The sequence below is a fragment of the Panthera tigris genome, chromosome A1 (assembly GCF_018350195.1).
Source record: "Panthera tigris isolate Pti1 chromosome A1, P.tigris_Pti1_mat1.1, whole genome shotgun sequence".
In the NCBI taxonomy this organism is placed as follows: domain Eukaryota; kingdom Metazoa; phylum Chordata; class Mammalia; order Carnivora; family Felidae; genus Panthera; species Panthera tigris.
In genome coordinates, this window is record NC_056660.1 from 110,986,581 (window position 1) to 111,005,595 (window position 19,015).

Consider the following 19,015-nt stretch of genomic DNA (forward strand, 5'->3'; position numbering starts at 1 on the left):
TGTTTTAAACTCACCTCAGTTTTTTTATGATACTTTGAACATTTTTTTTTTTTAATCTCATATGAAATATGTCGATTGATTCCTTGGTTAATTTTTATAAACAACTTAAAGTACTAAAGTGAGTAAAAGCTAGCATCATACACAGTACTCATTGTTGATTTTGTGTGTTTTGGAATTTAATGCCATGTATCTTTTTTTTTTTAAGTTTATTTATTTATTTTGAGAGAGAGAGAGAGAATGAGTCCCAAGCAGGCTCTGCACTGTCAGCACAGAGCCTGATATGGAGCTCAAACTCATGAACTGTGAGATCATGATCTGAGCTAAAACCCAAGAGCCGGACGCTTAACCGACTGAGCCCCCCAGGCTCCCCATCCTATTTAATTTAAAAGTTTTATTCTTTTTGGGTGCCTAGGTGGCTCAGTTGGTTAAGTGTCCGACTTGCTCAGGTCATGATCTCACAGTTTGTGAGTTAAAGCCCTGTGTTGGGCTCTGTGCTGACGGTTTGGAGCCTGGAGCCTGTTTTAGATTCTGTGTCTCCCCCTGTCTCTGCCCCTCCCCAGCTCATACTCTTTCTTTTTCTCAAAAATAAACATTAAAAAAAAAAAAGATATTCACTTGAATGTTATTTATATTAGTTGATAACTAAAACTCCTTGTTAGATAACAAGTATTGTAAAAGGAAGTTAAGTTGATTGTTTTGATTTCAAAGAACTTTGTAAGTTAACCCAGTTAATTTTTTTTTTTTTTTTTTTTTTTAAATTTTTTTAACATTTATTTATTTTTGAGACAGAGAGAGACAGAGCATGAACGGGGGAGGGTCAGAGAGAGGGAGACACAGAATTTGAAACAGGCTCCAGGCTCTGAGCTGTCAGCACAGAGCCCGACGCGGGGCTCGAACTCACGGACCGTGAGATCGTGACCTGAGCCGAAGTCGGCCGCTTAACCAACTGAGCCACCCAGGCGCCCCAAACCCAGTTAATTTTTAAAACCCTAAACAAGTTCTCTCCATTTGAGTTTTACCAGATAAGGCCTTATTAGCCTAACTTAAGTATATAAAGGGATTTACATCTCTGTAGTTGGTATAGCCAGTAGTCATTGTTGGGCAGAAGGCATTATTAAAAGGAAATGCAAATAGCTTATGAAGTAGATATGTCAAGCTTCAGTATGACACAGTGGCAGTTGGACTCATGTGGCTCCTGGAGAGCTGAGGTGTTCACCCATTGTTCTTGCTTTGATAGGGAAACCAACCTTCCTTTTTTCCTTTTTTTTAGTTCAAAAGGAATAAAGCAATAAAGCCTTTTTTTCTGATTCTTTAAACCAGAGGTTTTTTTTGTTTTTCCTAAATGTTTACTTATTTTTGAAAGAGAGAGAGCGCACAAACAGGGGAGTAGAAAGAGAGGGAGACACAGAGTGCGAAGCATTCTCCAGGCTCTGAGCTGTCAGTGCAGAGCCTGACTTTGGGCTCGAACCCACAAACCTTGAGATCGTGACCTAAACCAAAGTCGGTTGCTCAACCAACTGAGACACCCAGGCATCCCTGTTAACCAGTTTTTAAGGCAGAACCATTTACATTTTAGAATTTGGGGAGGATTTTGGGAGCCCCACCATAGGAACAAGTAAGTACCATTCTCCCTGAGAACTATTGACTGTATTTTTAGTGGCCCACTGACCTGGAGTTACTGCCCTTCTTCCAACCTATCACTGCAATTTAATTTGGCCTCAAGGCCTGAGCCTTGAAGCATCTCAGCTGCATCCTATTGGATGCTCTGTCTTGACACCACATGTTTCTCACTTGCTGAACTAGGATGTATTTTCTGGACTGCTTGGGAGTCTGCTTAACTGGTTCACATAGTGTTGTATTTCTCTTTTCTTTCCCTCCCCTCCCTTCTCCTCCCTTTCCCATTCTATTTTTTTTTTTTTTTTCCTGCCATAGATACCTGAATTTTTAAAATGAAATGTGCCACTCTTAACAAATAGCTGATATATTTTCCTGTTGATCTGTGTGGTTGAATTAACATAAATACAACTGTCTTATTCTAGTCATTTGATGGAAATATTCTTTATTAGTTTCTTTAGATATATCTGAATTTGTATTTTTAATCTAATTTTTATTAATCCCTTTTTTTCTTATTTAGATTGATGAACAAATTGAAAGTATGTTTAATTCAAAGAAGAGAGTAAAAGATATGGCTGCTCCTGGAACATCTAGTGTTCCTGCTCCAACTGCGGGAAATGCTGAGAAATTAGAAATAGCTAAGAGACTGGCTCTTAGAATCAATGCTCAGAAGAATTTGGGCATTGAGTCTCAGGTATTAAGTAATTTGTTCCGAGTTTTACTGCGTACTTTTTATGTCAGCACCAGTGAACAGATTGTCCTAGACATTGAGTTAGTGAGAATTTAACATTAATCTAATTACAGAATTCTTTAAATATTGCATTTGGATGATTCCTCTAGTATGGTTAACTGAGGTCTTAATGCCTATTTTGAAAGCCCTAACTGAAGCATGTTAGCTGTAGATAGTTTTTCTAAAGTAATATTCCGATTGATCTTACCAAAATGTTACAGAAATAACTCACTTTTTATTTCTTGATCCACTTTTATTGGGTGGGGTGTTGGGCACACAAACAATTCCTTGGAAATATAAATACGTAGTTACATAACTCATAATAACATGAGCTTAAAACTGGAAAATGTGTTAAATATTTCACATGCCATCTTTCTCTTGGGGGCTTTTTTATTAATTTTTAAAAATTATTATTAATTTTTAATTAAGAGTAAATTTTCATAGTATTCCCAAAGAATAGTCTGTTAATTATAAAACTGTTTTGAAGATTTTGAGGTTTTGGATCAGCAGGGCCTCTGTCCAGTAGGCTGGATCGGTTCAGGACTGTAGCACCCTGTAAGTTGGGAGGACCAAGGCAGAGGGAGGCTAGTGGACCGACTCAGTGAGGCAGCCAGGATCAAGGCTTACAGCCTCAGGTTTCTGTATTTGTTTTGTTGAGCCAGTGAGTTACCATGAAATGTCTACTACACTGAAGCCTGTACTTCTCTGAAAACAGGGGTTGTAGCACCTAATCTAATATTCTCTCGAATTGTTACTGCTAATAACTCGTTACTGCTGAAACCAAATAGCTACACATTCTTACTGTTAGAAAAGTGTGAGGTATGAGTCATGTATTACCCACAGAATTCTGTCTGCATTAGACACATAGTAAAATTAAGTTCAAATTAAAAAGATTTAAGTGCAAAATAAAATTAAAAAGTAAGTCAATCACTTACTATAATTTATTGAATTTTGGGTTTGCTATGATGGCAGGAAGGAGCTCAGTGGTGGTAGTAGACAAAGATTCTAATTTAGAGGAATATCTTAGGAGCCACAAAATATATAAATGATTTTAGAATATTGTACTATATTTGATATCAACAGTGACATAATTCTCTATGATCCAGTAGAATTTTTAATAAAGAGTTGAATGTTCTTTATTTTTTTTTTCATGAAAATAAGGGATATAGATATATTAAACTATTGGTTATAAATATGTGCTGTTAATTGCACATGAGTAGGACTCTGCATTAGAAAGATGCTTCTGGAGACACCTGTGTGGCTCAGTTGGTTAAGTGTCCGGCTCTTGATCTTGGGGTCATGAATTGAAGCCCTGTGTTGGACTCCTTGCTATGTGTAGAGCCTACTTAAAGAAAAAAAGAGAGAGAAAGGAAGGAAGAAAGAAAGGGGGGGAGAGAAGAAGGAAGGAAGAAAGAAAAAGAAAAGAAAAAAGAGAACGGGAAAAGGAAAAGAAAGATTAGTTAGTGGCTTTTCAGAGAAAAATTTGTGGTAGGATCCTAGATCTTGTCTCTGCCCTCATTTGAGATTTGACTGTAGGTCTTCTTTTACTGCAGGATGTGATGCAACAGGCCACCAATGCAATTCTCAGAGGCGGCACCATCCTGGCTCCCACTGTGTCTGCAAAAACCATTGCAGAGCAACTTGCTGAAAAGATCAATGCTAAGCTCAATTATGTGCCTTTGGAGAAACAAGAAGAGGAGAGGCAAGATGGTGGACAGAATGAATCTTTTAAAAGATATGAAGAAGAATTAGAGATCAATGACTTCCCACAGGCAAGTAACAGTTTAAACATTGTTTATAAATTGCAGAGTAAAATTTCTTGCTTCTTAAGGAGCAAAAATACCTTGTTTAAAACCCTTGAATGTTTTAATAGCTACTTTACTTTTTTATCTTGATGAGGGAGGGAGACAACAGTAGAAATTTTATTTTTATGAACATATTCTACGTACATTAGGATCTAAATGAATTGATGTGAAGGAGTTAATTATAATCTTAATATTGACCTTAATATTATTTAGCCAACCTATTCTTTGTCCATACACCAGGTTTTTATCCTGTTGTGATTTTTCCCCCCACCTTTTCTTTCTTAGACTGCTAGGTGGAAAGTTACCTCTAAGGAAGCTCTGCAGAGAATCAGTGAATATTCTGAAGCCGCAATTACAATCAGAGGAACATATTTCCCACCTGGCAAAGAACCTAAGGAAGGAGAGCGGAAAATTTACTTGGCAATTGAAAGTATGTATCTTTGGTTCTTGAAATTTCAGTCTTGAGTTAGGTCAGAGTTGATTATAGATGTAAAGGCATGGAGAGAATGTTAGGTCAGTTCTAAAGAAGATAAAAATAAGGAATACCTATAGAAAAAAATAATTTCAGGGCACCTGGGTGGCTCAGTCGGTTAAGCGTCTAGCTCTTGATTTTGGTTGTAATTTCGTGGTTTGTGAGTTCAAGCCCAACATCCAGCTCTGTGCTAACCGTGTGGAGCCTGCTTAGGATTCTCTCCCCCCCCCCCCCCTTCAGCTTATTTTCTTTGTCTCTCTCTCTTTCTTTTCTCCCCAAAATAAATTAATAAAAACATTAAAAAAAAAAACACACATAGTTTCATATATCATTTAAGGTCTTTATTTAAAAATTCAGTACATAAAGGGGTGCCTGGGTGGCTTGTTAAGCCTCCAACTTTGGCTCAGTTCGGCTCAGGTCATGATCTCATGGATCATGAGTTTGAGCCCCACATTGGGCTCTGCAATGACAGCATGGAGCCTGCTTCCAATCCTCTGTTTTCCTCTCTCTGCCTCTTCTCTGCTCGTGCACATTCTATCTTTCTCAGAATAAATAAACATTTAAAAAACACTAAATACATTACATACAGAAAGGTGACTGATCTGTGTTTGGAACTCTTTCATTTTTGACGATTCAGTCAGATTTGAAAATCACTCTAAAAGAAAACAAATATTTTAAGGACTGCTCTGTTCATACTTCTAATAAAGTAGAACATTCCTGGGCAGAGTTTAGGTTAGAAAGTAAATACATATATTAGTATACTTAATGAATGTTTATTCAAGCAAATGTTCCCTCTGAAATTATGCCTGTAGAAGTTTTTGCATATCTTTAAAAAAATTAGAAGAGGACAGTTAATACCATAACACAAAGTATGTAAGTAATGCATTATCTCAGAGCAGTTGGATTTGCTTTTAAACTTTATTTCATACATTCATGAATGAGTTCAAAACATAGTTTCCATTTTGATTTTTTCCTCTAATGTATATACTCCACTGCATACTAGGACAACTTGTTTCCCTTCATTTATATTTAATCTGAACATCTTTATGACAGACTTATAAGTATAGACAAGGCAGATCCACTTCATCTATTTAATGAACTAAATATTTGTTGAATACTGTTGTTGGAGCTGTGGAGAGGTTTATTCCAGGTGTTGTGTAAGCTGAAAGTCTGTGTACCTTGTGCTTTACATGGCTTTGATGGCTGCAGAGGAGCTGCTCTCCCGCACAGTGTATAATCTCAGGCACCACCCTGGTACTTTGAGGCATGCATGTCCCTTCTGACAAAGAACCCTTACCTCATCCCACTTCACCCCTCTGTAGCTCTTTACCTGTTGTTTTTATTCACAGTACTCCTCACATGGAAATTGTAGTATGTTTTTACTTGTTTGTGTCTCCCCTACTAGAGTTCTGTGAATGTAATGACTTTGTCATCTGTTCTATTCTCAGAGCACATGGTAAACACTTAATAAATTTTCTGAGTTATGCATCTGATTAAGCCCTATAGCCACTTGTCTTCATGGTACAAGTATTATTTGACAGGCATATTCTCTATTTGATCTCTTTAAAGCTGTACTGTCTGGGGGCACCTGGGTGGCTCAGTTGGTTAAGCGTCTGACTTTGACTCAGGTCATGATCTCACGGTTTGTGGGTTCGAGCCCCGCATTGGGCTCTGTGCTGACAGCTCAGAGCCTGGAGCCTGTTTCAGATTTTGTGTCTCCCTCTCTCTCTGCCCCTCCCCTGTTCACACTCTGTCTCTGTCTCAAAAATAAACATTAAAAAAAAATTTTTAAAAAAAAGCTGTACTGTCTGATAGAACTCTCTGTGATGAGTACAGAGTGCTTGAAATGTGGCCAGTGTGACTGAAATTTGTAAATTTTACTTAATTTTTATTAAAAATTTTTAAAGGAATTCATGTTTGATTTTTTTTTTTTTATTTAGTTTTTTAGTAATCTCTATGCCCAGCATGAGGCTCAAACTCATGACCCTGAGATCAAGAGTCAAACGCTCTACCTACTGAGCCAGCCAGGTTTATATAAAATGTAAACAGCCACATACATGGCTGGTACCTGCTGTAATGGATAGCTCAGCTCTCAAGTTTGTTGTTGGAAAGATCAATGGAAGGTATTTAGATCCACTGAAAGTATATTGTAAATAAGGTTTGTCTCTAGTTTGTTCTTGTTATATTTTGCCATTTCTTTGATTTTGTGAAGACTTATAATTTTAGGTAAGTTCTTTACTGAATTTAATGTACAGATGATTTACTTATATATTAGGATTTGATTCTTTCCTGGCCGAAACAAAGAATTCTACAAATGTGACTGAAAGTTAATTAGTGCTGTGCCTGTTTAGTCACTTTCCTTTGAATTGGTGACCTCAGTTGTTTTTGTGTGGCATCTTAGCATAAAGACCACAAGAACAGAAACACATGTGCAGTGTGTATCCCATCTACCCTAAGTAGAAATTGTTTCCTGGCCAGGGGTATGAGATGGGGTCAGAGTAAGTAAAAGCACTGAAAAGTGCTATTGCCACGATTCTGCTGATCTTTTTTTTTTTTTTTTTCTTTCCTTTAGTAAGGGATTGCCTGGTCCCTGTAAACTTTTGGTTAGTTTCCAGAGTTCTGATACAATTGATTTCAAGTTTTTTCAAGTTTATTCACTTTTTGTGGAAGGACAGGCTTTTGGAGTTCCAGTCTCTGCCATTTTCACTGCTGCACTCTCACTTTTGGACTTTTTTTTTTTTTTTTTAATGTTTGTTTATTTTTGAGGGCAGGGGAGTGGCAGAGAGAGAGAAGACAGGATCAGAAGTGGGCTCTGCACTGACAGTAGAAAGCCCGATGTGGAGCTAGAACTCAGGAACGCTGAGATCATGACCTGAGCCGAAGTTGGACACTTTAACCAACTGAGCCACCCAGGTGTCCCTCACTATCGGACTAAAAAAAAAATTTTTTTTTTTAGTGTTTGTTTATTTTCGAGAGAGAGAGAAAGAGAAAGAGTGCAAGTGGGGGAGGAGCAAGAGAGAGGGAAACACAGAATCCTAACCAGGCTCCAGACTCCACACTCCGACCTGTCAGCACAGAGCTTGGCACAGGGCTCCAACCCACGAACCATGAGATCATGACCTGAGCCGAAGTCGGATGCTTAACCGACTGAGTCACCCAGGCGCCCCTCGGACTTGTTAAAGTTAATGATAAATTGTGGCAAAGGTGAAAAAATTGCATTTTTTTGTTTGTGATTGTGACTTCGATTAAGTCAGGTTTTAGATGGCATCCTTTTATGTATCCTGAAAGACTTTTGGTCTGCCAGTGACTGTGTGTTTGTAAATCATGTGACACTCTTCCTTATTTGTGTAGTAATATGGGTGTGCTGACATCTTTCTGCACTTGGAATTGGAGAGGTCTCCTACCACAGTATTCATTAGGCCATATGGGATGGAGACAAAGTGTCCTCCAGTGGAATCTGATGATAAAATTTTTGGTATACATGGAATTAGCCTTTTATTCTAAGCTTGAATATCATGGGTGTCATTTAAAGCAAAATCAATACTTTTAAATGCCTGCCTTATAAAGAGATAAATCAGACATATGACTCTTTTGAAAAAGGATCCTCTGTGTAATTTTTTTTTTAATTAAAAGGTAATTATGTTTGTTTAGCATAATTTATATATCAAGATTCATTTCACATGTAACTTTATCAGAACATACCTTCTCTACTGCCAAGTGAAGTGAGAAGCCCACAGCTTCTTCTTGACTTTTCCATCCACCTAGAATGGTTCTAGGCATTTCCCCCCACTGTCATCTTATACTTAGGAAGTAACATCTAATTTTTATTATCTAACCTAGCTTCTTTTTCTCTGTAAAAAAGATAATCTTATCAAAAATGAATCTTTAGGATTCTAGAGCCATAATGGTGTTAAGAGCTCCATATTAATCATTAAAATGATACAAAGGTTTGAGATTTTCATAGATGATTAGTTTTTTAAAGGATATTTTAGTTTTTGAAACTCCAGCCAAATCAACTGAACTCTAATAGGATGAAAACAGGTGTTAGAAGGAGCCTAGTGTCATCTGTTTCTAGTTCTGTAATTGGAGGGACCATACTGCCTGGCTCCTTGGGGGCTCTGTGTGGCTCAGCAGTTCCAGGCCTCCCACTAGGCAGTGGGAAGGAGAACAGGAAGGACTTATGTGCCTAGCCATCCTGTATAATTTATAGCCTGTTTTGTGACCCTCTCTTTTTACTAGTGGAGAATCCCTTAAAAGCAGCCAGAGTTGTTTTAGGACCAATGAAAGGAAATGCCTCTTTTCCATGGCAGCTTATAAACATATGTAACCTATTACCTAAAGAAGCTTTGTAAGTCAAAACTTTAAACTGGTCAAAATGGTCAGGCTCTAACAAAAGGAGGGAAATTACTCTTCTTGGATTTAGGTGATAGTGTCATTTTCTTTCTTTTTAAAACAGCATAGACTATCAACAAGCTTCACACTAACCATGTCAAGTAGCATACATTCCTCCTGAATTTCATATTATTGTAATTTTCAGTCTGGCTTCACTCTTGATTCTACCCTTTTGTTCACTTTCATCCACCTCTCTTCTTTTCAAGCACCCACAGCTTTAAAATGTGTGGTTGTTGGGACACCTGGGTGGCTCAGTTGTTAACCTTCCAGCTCTTAACTTCTGCTCAGGTCATGATCTCACCGTTTGTGATTTGAAGCCCCACATCGGGCTCTGCGCTAACAGCATAGCCTGCCTGAGATTGTCCCTCTTTTGCTGCCCTTCCCCTGGTCACACTCTCTCTGTCTCTCAAAAAAAAATAATTGTGGTTGCTGGCTGGTGAAGGTGTAGGATTTAGATTAGATAAGTTGCTGTGACTTCACAGCCATACTCCTGGCTCTTTCCTTCGTGTTGTTAACCTGTTTCTTCTTGCTTCTCCTCTTCTTCTTTCTTCTCTTCTCTTCCTCCCCTTCCTTTTCTTCCTCCCCTTCCTTTTCTTCCTCAGCCGCCTGACCTCCTCCCTGTGCTCTCTCTGGGGTCAAAAAGGTCCTTCATGGAACACCTGGGTGGCTCAGTTGGTTAACCATCTGAGTTCGACTCAGGTCATGATCTCATGGTTCATGAGTTTGAGCCCACATTGGGCTCTCTGCTTTCAGCATAAAGCCTGCTTCAGATGTTCTGTCTCCCTCTCTTTCTCTGCCCCCCCCCCCCCAGCCTCTCTCCCCAAAGTAAATAAACATTAAAAAAAAAAAAAAAAGATCATTGCCATCTAATAAGGGAACTGTTTCCTCATTTGGTTTTCTTTTTTCTTTTTTAATGTTGATTTTGAAAGAGAGTGCGTGCGTGCACACATGTGAGCAGGGAAGGGGCACAGAGGAAGAGAGAATCCCAAGCAGATTCCACATTCGCAGTGGAGCCCGATGCAGAGCCTGACGTGGGGCTTGATCCCTCCACCGTGAGATCACAACCTGAGCCCATATCAAGGGTTGGACGCTTAACCGATGGCATCCAGGCGCCCCAGAAAACTGTTTTTCTTACATAGAATGATAAATATATAGTCCTCTACATTGCAACCCTAGTTCTCCTTATATTCTTTAATATTTCACTCCTAGTTCTTAATTTCTCGTCTATTTCTTTGGTCCAGCTCTTTTTTTTTTATTAAAAATGTTTTTAATGTTTATTTTTGAGAAAGGGAGTGCTAGCAGGGAAGGGACAGAGAGAGGGGGAGACACAGAATCCAAAACAGGCTCCAGGCTCCAAACTGTCAGCATGGAGTCCGACGTGGGGCTTGAACTCACAAACCGTGAGATCATGACCTGAGCCTAAGTCAGATGCTTAACCCACTGAGCCACCAAGGTGCCCCTGGCCCAGCTCTTTCATTTTTATCGTTGTGCACTGTGCTACCTACCTAGATTTACTTGCTCCCTGGCATTGTCCCTTGGCTGCAGATCCCTTAATACTACCTTTGATGGCCCTCTCGTCTCTGTCTCTCCTTTACTTCTCATCCATATTTCCACTGGCCTTATTGACACTTGCAACAAGATGTCACATGAGCACCTCCCCTACAGCAATCATCAAAATTGAATTTCATCCAGGCACTGCTGATAATACCTGTTTTTCCTTGAATTCAGTATCTTGTTTACTATTTCGTACTTTATTTGCTCCTTAACTCTTAACCACTTAACTCTGCTTAGAGAAGTGAGGGAAAGGTTTTTGTAAGGAGTGATATTTAGAAGCCATTCTGATGAGAGTATTTCCGACCTTCGTGTTCTGTTGTACTGTCTGTACAAGTTTGTTTTTCTAATAGTCTACAAGTTCATGAAGAGCATGAATGAGTTCTTTATATAATGTATCTCTCACGCTATATCATACGTGTTAGTTGTTTAATATTTCTTGAATTGAAGTAACTATATGAATGAGTGTTTCCAGATTGCCTCATCCTCTTGGCTATGTTGCTGTGTTTTTTTACACTCTTTTCCAATTGTACTGTACTTCTTACTCTTCAGTAATTAAGCATGCCTTTCTTAATCTATATCATTGCCCATGTGATTCCCTTTGCAAAATAATCCATGTCATCACTTCTCCTTCAATGTGGCCAGTCCTCCGCCAAGGAATATAATAAGTGCCCGTTAAGTGTTTGTTAAATAAATAAACCATGGAAATTTTGTTTCTCTGACTTTAAAAAAAACATTTTTGGGGCGCCTGGGTGGCGCAGTCGGTTAAGCGTCCGACTTCAGCCAGGTCACGATCTCGCGGTCTGTGAGTTCGAGCCCCACGTCAGGCTCTGGGCTGATGGCTCGGAGCCTGGAGCCTGTTTCCGATTCTGTGTCTCCCTCTCTCTCTGCCCCTCCCCCGTTCATGCTCTGTCTCTCTCTGTCCCAAAAATAAATAAAAAACGTTGAAAAAAAAATTAAAAAAAAAAAATTTTTTTTTTAACGTTTATTCATTTTTGAGAGACAGAGACAGAGCATGAGCGGAGAAGGGGTAGAGAGAGGGAAACACAGAATCTGAAGCAGGCTCCAGGCTCTGAGCTGTCAGCACAGAGCCCAGCATGGGGCTCGAACTCATGAACTGCGAGATCATGACCTGAGCTGAAGTTGGACGCTCAACAGACTGAGCCACCCAGGCACCCCTCTGACTTTAAAAAAAAAAAAAAAAAGTTTGTCTCTTTTGGACAAACTGCTAATCATCTTTTCTTTGCCCTTTTTATTTTTATTTATTTATTATTAAAAAAATTTTTTTTGGTGTTTATTTATTTTTGAAGAAGAGAGAGACAGAGCGTGAGGAGGGAGGGGCAGAGAAAGAGGGAGACACAGAATCCGAAGCCAGCTCCAGGCTCTGAGCTGTCAGCACAGAGCCTGACACGGGGCTCAAACCTGTAAACCATGAGATCATGACCTGAGCCGAAGTCGGAGGCTTAACCAACTGAGCCACCAGGCGCCCCTTCTCTGCTCTTTTTAATTATAGCAAGAACTCTTAACACTACCTGCAATGTGATCCCAGTGGTTACATTTGAAACTCTAAAAGTGATCTGAATAATAAGTAGCCATTGTATAAATTGGATGACCTTCCCCCAGGTATTGAAAGACTATCTTGGCAAGCAGTACAATGTTTCTGAAAGTCACTTACAGTATTTCCTACTGGATCTCCATGACATGGATAAACATCTAGTGTAATTCTAGTAACACGAATAATGTTTTCCACTTATTACCAGGTGCCAATGAACTGGCTGTGCAGAAAGCAAAGGCAGAAATCACCAGACTTATAAAAGAAGAACTGATCCGGCTGGTGAGTGAAAACCTCAAGGACTTGTTCAAATAAACATTTTATTGAACTATTATATGAATACAGAAAAAAAAGCACACAAATTGTAAACCTAAAGTTTGATGAATTTTCACAAAGGAAGCATATTGATATGATCACTATCCAGATCAAGAAACACAGTACAATGCCAACATTCCAGAAGCTCCCTGCATGCTCCTCCTGTCACTATCCCTCTCCCCCAAACATAACAGTATTCTGACTTTCACCATGATAGATTAGTTGCGCCTATATTTGAACTCTATATAAGTGGGATCAACTGCTGTGTACATTTTTGTATCTAATTTCTTTCCACTCATCATTACTTTGAGGAAATCCATGTTGTTGCATGTAGCAGTAATTCATTCCCTTTCATGGCTATGTGGTATTTAATTTGTGAATATACCCACAATTTATATATTGGACTTTGAGGTTATTTACTTTTTTGTTGTTAGGGATAACTTCTGTGAACATTCTTTCATGTCTCTTTTGTACATAGTAGTATATACTTTTCTCTTGGGTACATAACTTGGAGTAGAATTGCTGATTATAGTGTTGTGTAGTTTAGCTTTAAGTGTTGCTAAATAATTTTCCAAAGTAGTTATGCCTTGTAAAAGGCATCCTTTTATGGACCACCTTCCCAAAGGAGCCAAACACATCCCTGTGTCGTGGTGCCAGTTGAAGCTTATAAACTCCCTATAACGTGTACATTGGGCAAGGGCCCTTTGACAGGAAACTTTATCCTTTTTCTATGAATGTGTTTTTGAGAGCTTTTCTAAAATTCCCCTTACAGAACTTTCTTTAGGGGAATAAAAAGTTTAAAGAGTAGAAGATACATAAAACAAGAGGAAAGAAGGAAAACAACCTTTAAATCAAATGCTTTTAAGACTATTTCACCAAGGAGTGATAGAAAAAGAACCTTGATGCCACCACCATTAAGTTGGTTCAAAACAGTTGTCAAAGAGCAGTGAACACAGACAAATGATTATTTGGAGAGTTATTTTCTTCCTCAGTATAAGAATATTAATAATTTCTGTTCTAAATATATGATAATTTTGTAAGTTTGTGAAGGAAATTTTTTTGACCTGTTTTTCTTTTTTTTTATCCTTTGCTCCTTCTGACCCTGTATCTTTTGTTTTCTTTTGTAGCAAAATTCATACCAACCAACAAATAAAGGAAGATACAAAGTCTTATAAAATATTTCGAAAAAACTTTTTACCTGTGCTGGTCTGTGATACATGTGGCAGTTGTCTGCAGTTTACAATGTATTGTAAATTAAGATTTTTAAAATTCTGTCTTGCTGATTTTTTTAAATACATGAAACCAGTATTTGCTAAAGAAATCTTCTTTCAGTAAGTACCACCAGAATTATCAAACTATATTTAAAGCAGGCCTGTTTTCAGAGTATGATGCCCTTTAATGTAAAGTTTAAATACCAATATTTTAAATGTCTGGATAAAATTCCAGAAGTTTAAAAAAATGGAAATATTTGGACTTTCTATCAACGGTAATAAAGTACACAAGTCACTAGGGGCCTACTCACCATATCCTTTTGAAATGAAATTGTGATCTCCTCAGAAAAGGTAAAATTCTCTGATATTTTGTCTCCCCCCACCCCCCCTGAGCTTAAATCTTAACTTGATTCATTGGAAAAGTATGAACTGGATTTAAGAATGTTATAATAGAATTTTTACAAAATGTTTCAGAGTTTTTGTTTCAGTTTTTATCATAGTAAATGGTCAATAGTTGGACTGCTTTTCAGTTTTGTAAAATTAAAGATTTGTAGTATAAGAGTTTTTTGCATTTCTTTACACTGCAAAGAGTTTTAGTATTTATCACTTTTAAGTTCTCCTCACAGCTTCTAGTTCTATGACTAGCTACTAACTCTTTTTTAATCTTCCTTAAAAGAAAGTGATTTGTAGCCTATAAATATTGTTTCCTTTTCCCCCCCGAAAGTGTTTGTTTATACATTTGTACATATAAACATGCTACTAATTTTAATCCACATTTTCTTCAAGGTTGTTGAAAAGGTTGTGAATTTTCTTCCTTAAAAATTTTCAAGCATGATGGTACCTGTGTTATAGACTTAGATTTAAGCATCTCTCAGTGAAAAATAGTTCGCAAGAAGTCATAAATTATATTTTTGACCCCTCATATATTTCCTGAACATTCTAATTTAAATTGTTATAATTGGAGTACACAATATTCTTTTCAAGACTCCTGGTATATTAGAACTTTGTATTGTTGTCACTTCTTGAAAAAAAAAAAAAAATCCAGGAATTAAATAGATAGCTATATTTCTTAAACGAAGAGACAGCGAAGTTTCTGAATATTCTTAGAGTTTTTAAAAAAGAAAAAAAAGCATACTAAAACAAATCATTTTTAATAGTATGTTAACTGGTTAAAATGAGAAGAAGTATCAATCATTATTTCTTCAATATAAAGTTTTTTCTTACTGAAAAATTAACATAGATATAACTGGGAAATATTCTTGGGTCCCTTGCATATCTACCTTTCTTTCTTAGAAGAAGAAAACAGACAAAACACATGTAACAAGAGAATCAAATAAACCATTTACTCTAAAATGCAGGCATCTTGGGCTCCTTTTTTCCCCTCAGTTTATTTATTTGCTTATTTTGATTACCTAGTGTTAGTGTGTTTCTTTTGATAGAATATGTGGCATTCTCACATTGGTGACAATTGGTGCTCCCTTCAGGCTGCTGGATCACTTTGAGATTCAGAGTTTTACATCGTTGTAGCATTACTACCTTTATGTTTGTATATCTAGTTGTAACAAACCACTGATAGTATATTGTCCTAAAGTGAAACCCATTTCTCTGTTATTACAGTTTTAGTGTCACACTGACTCTTTGATTTTTAAAATTTGAATGATGTATAGACTAATTTGTTTTTTTAATTGCAATATCAATATTTGCTCATGTTTTCTAAATTCCTTATAAAATAAAGTTAATTCAACTTGCACTTTCCTAAAATTATCTCTGCTGAGATGTTTTATGCTGATTTTCTAATTTTGTTTACATTGGTAGGCATGTGAGAGAAGTATTATACTCTCTGTACCTAGCAACTCACTACCCAAAATACACAGTTCTATCCAAAAATACCTTTCTGAAGAAGTCTTTTACTCTTAGATTGTGTTTGTATTTGGCATAAGACACATAGGGTATAGGTGAAATGATAGTTCATGTCGCAGTTGGCATTTTGCCACAGTGACACTCGCTTTTACCAAATGGGAGTATGGAATGAAACAATGATGGTTAAGTTCTCTCCAAGTCTGTCTAGACAGCTTATTGTTCGATATAGCCTGTCTTACCAGCCTTGTTGGTGTACAAATGGTGTTCAGCTGGCAGTCACAGTGCGCCGGAGACTGCAATCCTTCTTTAGAGGCAGGCAACCCCTACATGTGAGGAGGTTTTTGTTTGAGCAGAACCAGCTTTTGAGTACCTGGGACTTATAAATCCCATAAAGCCAGCTATGGGATCTGCTTCTAAATAGTATATCAGCGCCTGAAGAATCACAAGCTAGAAAACCAAGCCTCCAGAGTTGTAACTTAGCTGAGTGTGAACTCTTTTCCCTGTGTGCCCTCCTTTCCTTTATAAAACCATCAGCTAAGGTCCTTTAGTGACAGAGAAAATAATGCTTAAGTTAGGAGCTAGGGGGAAAATGGTAATTGAATTCTAGGGTAAAAAGCTACACTTCGTTTTGTAAAATTATTACTGTTTTAGCACTTTATAGATGGTGGATGCTAATAAGGTTTTTTATAATGTTTGTTTAGTTTTGAGAGAATGCAACTGTGGGAGGGGCAGGGGCGGGGGGGACAGAGGATCCAAAGTGGGCTCTGCACTGACAGGCTGACTGCAGCGAGCCCAGTGTGGGGCTCAAACTCAGAAACCCTGAGATCATGACCTGAGCTGAAGTTGGGACACTCAGCTGAGCCACCCAGGTGCTCCTGTATGCTAATAAGCTCTTGTAGCAGGCAAGAATTGTAAGTAGCTTAGCCCATTGTGATCCTTGAGATCTTATGCTTCCTCTTAGATTTGAATCTGGAGCTCCCATTTCTTCACAGTTTGGTACATAGTTTTATGTCAGAATTGGAATCTACTGGCATTTTCTCATGCCTTCTGCTTCTGGCATTGAAAAGCTGAAGTTAAGCTTTAAAAAAGATGGGTGTGTTGGGGCACCTGGGTGGGTCAGTCAGTTAAGCGTTAGTCAAACTTTGGCTCTGGTCGTTATCTCACTGCTCATGAGTTCAAGCTCCGCATCGGGCTCTGTGCTGACAGCTCGGAGCCTGGAGCCTGCTTCAGATTCTTTCTCCGTCTCTTTGCCCCTCCCCTATTTGCATTGCACTCTGTTTCTCTCTCAAATATAAAATTAAAAAAAAAAACACCTTAAAAAAAGAGATGAATGTGTAATTATAAAGAGAAAGAGAGTGAATATATGTGGAGGAGTAGAGGGGATGTCTTAGCTTTTTATTCAGTTTAGGTGATGAAATCATCAGAAAACCTTAATAAAATCTCACTGGAGTTGGACGTTTAGCTTGGGAGTATAATCACCATCTTAATATTTTCCATATGTTCTGTTCTTAGGTGAGCTCTCCAGAACTAAAGATGGTACAGTTCCCTCACTAGGTAAAGATTTTCTAGTGTTACCAATTGCAGGTATTTGAAGGTCTTCCCCTCCTCCCTGTCTTGCCCCATATCAACTTACAATTTCCTCAGGCAGGAATTCAGGTAGAAATGTGAAGAAAAATTGTAAACAAACATTTTCTTGCAAAATCCCTACAATATCAGTGGTCTCACTTTTAAAGTACCTTTTGGCTTAGCTGGATGTGTAGGTAAGTGCATACTATCAAATCACATGACTGGCAAGGAATTTACTTTTTTTTTTTTTTTAAGATTTGATTTTTAAGTAATCTACACCCAATGCGGAGCTTGAACTCACAGTTCTTAGATCAAGAGTTGCATGCTCCACCGACTGAGCCAGCCAGGCGCCCTGAGGAATTTACTTTTGATTGTTTTTCTTGACCTTATTCTCTTCCAAATATGGCTTCAAGTTATAGGACTTCATGATTTTGAAGCTGTATCCTTTAAAAAGAAATTCTAATTTTGCATTAACCTTGGCGGGGGGGGGTGGTGAATTTGAAAGAAAAAATAATAAAAGTTTTAACCCCTTTAGGGAACTGGAGCTCAGTTACCCTCTGAGATATTATGAGGACTACTGTAAAAGCTAGAGTTTCAGAAGGAAGAAGTTCCTAAACATTTTTAATATGTGGATAACTGATAGTCCATGTTTTGAATATTAGACTCTTTTCAGTTTTGCCTATTATGGAAAAAAGACTATGTGAAGATTCACTATGGAAAAATGGCTCTTTGTCCACAGAAAAAGCATATCACTTTAACTTGGCACTTAATAATAGATGGGTTTTTAGCAGCTTGTCAACTCCAGGCACTTTTTAGCAGCCTTGCATATTAAAGTGTCCATGGCCTTTCATTTCTGAATTCCTAGCAGGCTCTCAGCTATGGGGGTCCAGCAAGTCAAGAATACTTGAAGGCAGCATTTTCTCTCCTTGCCTTTGCCTGAGAGAGTCTTCTGTGAGCTGAGACTCCCAGAACTGTATTGTAGATTTGCAAAATGAGTCTTCCCTATCCCCTAAGCCAGCCCAGGGCCCAAGTCTCCAGTTTGGAAAGCTCAGTGAAAGAGCAGGTGAGTGAATGCCTGGGAGCTTCAAAAAGAGCACAAGTTCTAAATATTTAGGGGTCTAGTGCTGCTATTTAAGTGTATCTGGGGTGGTAGGATTCTGTGATACACATTCAAGTTTGAAAACTACTGAAAATCTTCACTTTGTTTTGCTCTTAGATTTCACTCCAATCTCCAAAGTGGGACATGTATTTGGAAAGCAGGAAGAAAATACTAAAGCTATTTGTGTTTCTTAAAAAATTTTTAGTAGCTTTTATAATATATTGTTTCATGGGGTGCCTGGGTGGCTCATTCGTTTGAGCGTCTGACTCTTGATTTTGGCTCGGGTCTTGATCTCATGGCTTGTGGGATCAAGCCCCATGTCGGGCTCTGTGCTAACAATGTGGAGCCTGTTTGGGATTCTCCCTTTCCTTCTCTCTGTGCCCCTCCTCCACTAGGGCTCTCTATGAAAAATAATAAACTTAAAAAAAAAGTTTCATGACATATTGTGTTTAAATATACTGGTTACAGTATTGGTACAACTGTACATAGACATAATTATACATAAATTGACTGTATTGGGGGTACTTAAACAACCATTGGCCATGGTTGCTTAAATGTTTTAAAATGTCTGCTTTTTCATATGTAAATGGGATGTGAAAATACCTATCTCAGAGCTGTAAGCATGAGGTGAAATAGAGCATTTACATTTTTTAAACAATGTTTATTTTTGAGAGAGAGAGAGAGAGGGAAAGTGTGTGCATGCGTGTGTGTGTACGTGTGTGCGGGAGAGGGGCAGAGAGAGAGGAGGCATAGAATCTGAAGCAGGCTCCAGGACCCAGGCTCTGAGCTGTCAAGAGAGAGCCCGATGCCAGGCTCAAACCCACGAACTGAGATCATGACCTGAGCAG

The 19,015-nt window shown here is 38.2% G+C and overlaps 1 protein-coding gene across 1 annotated transcript in view; it reads left to right on the top strand.

Annotated features, from left to right (window-relative positions):
• DDX46 (DEAD-box helicase 46) overlaps window positions 1-14,695 on the top strand; it is a 69,705-nt gene extending 55,010 nt beyond the window's left edge. The window contains exons 19-23 of the mRNA XM_042984240.1: window positions 2,135-2,308; window positions 3,898-4,116; window positions 4,435-4,579; window positions 12,325-12,398; window positions 13,559-14,695. Of these exons, the coding sequence (XP_042840174.1) occupies window positions 2,135-2,308; window positions 3,898-4,116; window positions 4,435-4,579; window positions 12,325-12,398; window positions 13,559-13,606 (660 nt within the window). The 3' untranslated portion in view covers window positions 13,607-14,695. The remainder of the gene's footprint in view (window positions 1-2,134; window positions 2,309-3,897; window positions 4,117-4,434; window positions 4,580-12,324; window positions 12,399-13,558) is intronic.
• The last annotated feature ends 4,320 nt before the right edge of the window (window positions 14,696-19,015 follow it).